General features: G+C 24.1%; 1 protein-coding gene and 1 pseudogene across 1 annotated transcript; both read right to left on the reverse strand.

Annotated features, from left to right (window-relative positions):
- Positions 1–221: 221 nt before the first annotated feature.
- On the reverse strand, positions 222–649 carry LOC123302683 (annotated as a pseudogene).
- Positions 650–1932: 1283 nt separating this feature from the next.
- Positions 1933–2252, reverse strand: LOC123302292 (histone H2B-like). The gene is given in 2 exon segments (XM_044885164.1): positions 1933–1979; positions 1982–2252. Coding segments are annotated over 2 exon segments (318 nt in total).
- Between the last annotated feature and the right edge of the window lie 3157 nt (positions 2253–5409).

Genomic DNA, 5409 nt, shown 5'->3' on the forward strand with positions numbered 1-5409 from the left:
TTTTTAACACTCATTGTATATGTTGTTCATTATGGTAATTTATTTCATTTATCATGGTAACTTTAAAATTTTATGAAATAAAGTTAGTTTTTGGAATAGCAATCGCTTATATTTATATCAGAAATTTAAAAACGTTTTATTTTATTTGAATAAATGTTTTAAGAATAATATTTATTTTCCGAAAATATTTCTTTTTTTCTTTAGGTTGTCATTTAAAATCCTTATGAACGTTCTCCACGAATACGTCTTGCCATTTGAATATCCTTTGGCGTAATTGTAACAAGCTTTGCATGAATTGCGCTTAAATTGGTATCTTCAAACAAACCTACGAAAAAGCCTTCACTTTCTTCTAGTAATGCCATAACAGCTGAACTTTGGAAACGTAAGTCTGTTTTAAAATCTTGTGCAATTTCACATACTAAACTTTGGAATGGTTATATAGGAATTAACAATTATATAGGAATTAACAATTAAGTACTTTTTTGATAACGACGAATTTCACGTAAAGTTACTGTGCCAGGACGATATATCTGTGGCTTTTGACTCCACCAGTTGATAGTGGACTTTTACGTGCAGCTTTCGTTGCTAATTGTTTTCTTGGTGCTTTACCACCAGTTGACTTACGTGCAGTTTGTTTGGTTCTAGCCATTTTAAAATAATAATGTTTTTACAAAAAACACACAATTTTAGAACTTTAATTCAACACTTTGATACTACAAAGTCAAACGTTCAGATGCGAATTAAATATGTTTTATTTATATTTATATGAAATTTCAAAATTTTTGTTGTCCTATTCTATTGGATCGATACCAGAGAATGAACTAATCAAATTGTATAGGCGTGGCTTATAAAATCTTAAATGCTTTATATGAAAAGGCACAGTTGAACCGCCGCTCACATACATACGTGTTATTCGTTAAAATTTTGTAAATTAAATTTCATTAAAATGACAGGTAGAGGAAAAAAGGGAAAGGGTCTTGGAAAAGGGGGTTCAAAGCATCATAGAAAAGTTTTGCGAGATAATATCCAAGGTATAATAAGACCTGCAATTCGTCGTCTAGCATGACGAGGTGGAGTAAAACGTATCTCTGATTTAATTTATGAAGATACTCGAGGTGTACTTGAAGTCTTCCTTGAAAATATTATTCGGGATGCTGTTACATACACTGAACACTATGGATGTTGTATATATTAAGTAAATTTATTAAAGAATATTTATTTTGTTCATAATATTTAGCTTATACTTTTTTGTATTATCTCTGCAATAAAAAATTATAATTTGTATATTATATATTATACTATACATTAACCCATTGAATTTTGGATAAATTTTATTATTAAACCATATATTGATATATTTTTTATATGTACGAGTTTAGAGAAACACGTATTGATAAGAGATTATATAATTTATAACTAAGAAAACATTTCACCTTATAAAAGATAATAAATAATTTGGTATAGCTTAACACTTTCAATAAATAATATATTATAAATTTATATTTTTCATTTATTTTTTTTAAATATTAAACATGTTTTTCTAATAAATATAAGCGTACATAAACATGTAGTAACGTAAAAAGAAAAAAAAAAGGTAATGAAATGCATTTGTGTCATATTGATTTACGATATATATTCCAAATTTTTATTATCCCTAAAATCCAGAGTACCTAAATAAAAATTTATTTAAAATTAATAATATTTATATACTAATAAAAAGATATTCAAGTACAAAAAAATATATAATATTTTATATTAAATATTATATTATTCGTTTATGTATTTATTGACTTTTTTCAATTTTTTAATTTTTTGTCTATATAAAAATAATTAACTCTTATTTCAAAAATTTGATGGCGCTCTTAAAAAGAGTGCCGTTTTTATAAGTTGATGTATGTTTATGTTATCAACTAAATAATATTTTCGATTTATTTATTTTGAACTTGTATATTTTGTTACAGCTTTAGTACCTTCACTACAGCGTGCTTTGCCAATTCACCCGGTAATAATATTCGAACTGTGGTTTGAATTTCCCGATTTGTGATTGTTGAACGTTTGTTATATTGAGCTAAACGTGATACTTAAGCAGCAATACGTTCAAAAATATCATTAACAAAACTGTTCATGATACTCATAGCTTTACTAGAGGTACCAGTATCAGGATGCACTTGTTTTAATACTTTGTTAATGTAAATTGCATATGATTCTTTGCGCTTCCTCTTATTTTGGCTGCTTTTCGTTTTTGATGGCATTGTTACGAACACTTTATACACACAGATAGTTACAGAACACCAGTCAGTACATATATGAGCTGTATGAGCGAATCCTACTCTCTAAAAATAATACTAAAAGGTGATTGGTTGATTTTTAAAGTTTTATATTTTATAAATATTATAAATTAAAATACCCAATTCACATTTTAAACATTTATGTTACAATCGCTATAACGTGTAATCTGTGTAATTATATTTAAAAAAATTAATAATTTAATAAATTTATTCGCTATGTCTGGACGAGGTAAAGGTAGTAAAGTTAAGGGTAAGTCAAGATCAAGCCGAGCAGGAACACAATTTCCTGTTGGAAGAATTCACAGATTTTTACGAAAAGGAAATTATGCTGAACGAGTAAGTGCTGGTGTCCCAGTATATTTGGCTGCTGTTATGGAATATTTGGTTGCAGAAGTTCTCAAGTTAGCTGGTAATGCTGCTCCTGATATCACAAAACTCATCATTCAATCGTCAATCATTCCACCCCATTTACAATTGGCAATTCGTAATAACAAAGAATTAAATAAATTTATCTGGCGTAACAAACAATCTTTTTAAATATATAAATTATTGTTTTTTTTTTATATGTTGCTATGGAAATAATTCATCATATTATGATGACATTAAGACAAAATATTATAAGCATATACACGACATATTTTTCAAATGAAAAATTAAATTAAGATTTACCTTGATTGAACAATAAAAAAATAAATCTTTTAAAAATTGAATTATTAAAAATTAAATATTTAAAAAAATATTATTTACTATCAAGTTCATTCAATTAAATTTCAATTCATTTGTTTTATGATAAAAAAACATATAAACTTTCCATTGCAAATGTTATTTTTTACTAGATACCAAGTGAACTTCGTTTCACAAACAATATATGCATTCGTTACTTAAATAATCAGTATCCGTTAATATTATATCAATACGTTACTCTTTTTTTTTATACATATTAATTAAATTTGTAAGATTTTATGTCAATTATAGTTCAACTTTATAAATAATATTGTATATTTTCTAAATACAAAAGTTAAGCAACAAAAAAAAAAAGTGAATAACAAGATAAAGTATATTAACGTTTTAATACTCGGTACTAGATAGCGCACCCGTTACCAATTATTCGATAGCCTTCGGTAGCCTAACACAGGATGAACCAAAAATATATATAAATTTATTTTATTTATTTATTTTATTTTTATAACAAATCTCCTTAACGAAGCTTACAATGATATCTCATATCGTCCTTAACAAAGTTATTATTTTTATTCAAATTACATAACATAAAATTAAAAAAAATTTTAATAATTATATTCATTAGTTTTTATTTAAATTAATATTATATTACTCTCAACAAATACTATAATCATTTCTTTTGTCATAAATTTTTTTTATATTTAGAATAAATATAATATTTAAATACTTATATCAGAATAAAATTCCCTTATATAATTAATGAAAAATTAATTTAATAGTAAATTATTGATAATAATGCATAAATAAAAGTATTTTTTAATTAAATATATTTTGTCAATGTTCGATTATCACATTTCATAATATTACGTTGTCATTATTGACAAAAAAAGTTTTTCCAAAAATGAAATCTTATACTTAGCTGTAGGATTTTTAGTATAAATTTTTATTTTTTATCTTATATGGATTTATTATAAATTATTAGTATATAAATAATTAAAACATTTATTAAAACGTGGTATAAATATATAAATTATAAATATATAAATATATAAATTATATAAATATATATATATATATATATATATATATATATATATATATATATATATATATATATATATATAAATTATATATATATATATATATATAAATTATATATATATATATATATATATATATATATATATATATATATATATATAAATTATATATATATATATAATTTATATATATATATATATATATATAATTTATATATATATATATATATAAATTATATTTTAGATTTCGAATGTATTAAAAAAAATACTTTTTTTAATTTAACAACAATACAATGTTAAACTTATTTTAATTTAAATACAATAACAATTATTATACACCTTATAATTCTATCGCTAGTTCGCTACAATCAAGCGTGCAAGAAGCCGAACTTGTGTAATGAAAAAGACAATCGTTATCAATTTAACGATGGCTTATATACTAAATTTTGGTTTGTTTTTAGAAAGTATCGCTAGATTGGAATGCAGTTTGATAAGGATGTTTTAGAAAGCTGTTTATAAATGATGTATGTGAAATACGTCATTAGATTGGAATGCAATTGAATAAGGATGTTTTTAGAAAGCTATTTATAAATGTTGTATATAAAATACGTCATTGCATATTTGTTAATAACGTCCTTGACATATTTTATATAAGTATACTTATTAATAGTTTAAGTGAATTTAGGATATATAACTCCTCCCTCCTTAAGATGGAGCTTTAAACAGAAAAGTTATTGGGGCTTTTGTGTAAGCACCACTGGCTCTTGGGGTGCTGAAGGCGTATATTTTATCTTTTCGATAATTCTAGCACGATTCTTTCTATTTTTATAATATTTAATATAACTAAAAATAAATATTGAAATAAGAAAAATAATTAAGATAATAATATTTGTAGAAATGTGAGTATAATGTTGATATTTGATGAGTTCCAGTTCATTTGTGTTTTCTAGAGTTTTAAAGTTTAATACATCCAGTGTAGAATCGTTGGATAATTGCGTTATTTCCATTTTGTTGTAGATTATTTGCTCCAATTTATATGTAGAAGTACTTGATGAGATGGTTCCATAAATTATACCATTAATAATAACCATACATTTGTTATAATGGATATACAGTTTTCCAGTAAAATTAGTGATGTTTTTTCCGCAGGTTGTATTAATATTTATAGGTTTATTAACGTAAGCAATTATGTGGTTATTTTCGACTTCTTCTATGAAACTTGTTTCGACAGTGTGATGTAACGTGCATTGCGCTGGTTCGTTTTGTAGGATTTTTACTTCGCAAGTATTAATTGAGTTATTTTGTAATTGTAATTGTTTACACATATAGAGTTGTTCTATTTGCTTGCAAGGTTTGGTTACGAATGAATATTGTTTTTGATTAAGGAGCAGGTAGTTGGA

This window comes from Chrysoperla carnea, chromosome X, assembly GCF_905475395.1.
Source record: "Chrysoperla carnea chromosome X, inChrCarn1.1, whole genome shotgun sequence".
In the NCBI taxonomy this organism is placed as follows: Eukaryota; Metazoa; Arthropoda; class Insecta; order Neuroptera; family Chrysopidae; genus Chrysoperla; species Chrysoperla carnea.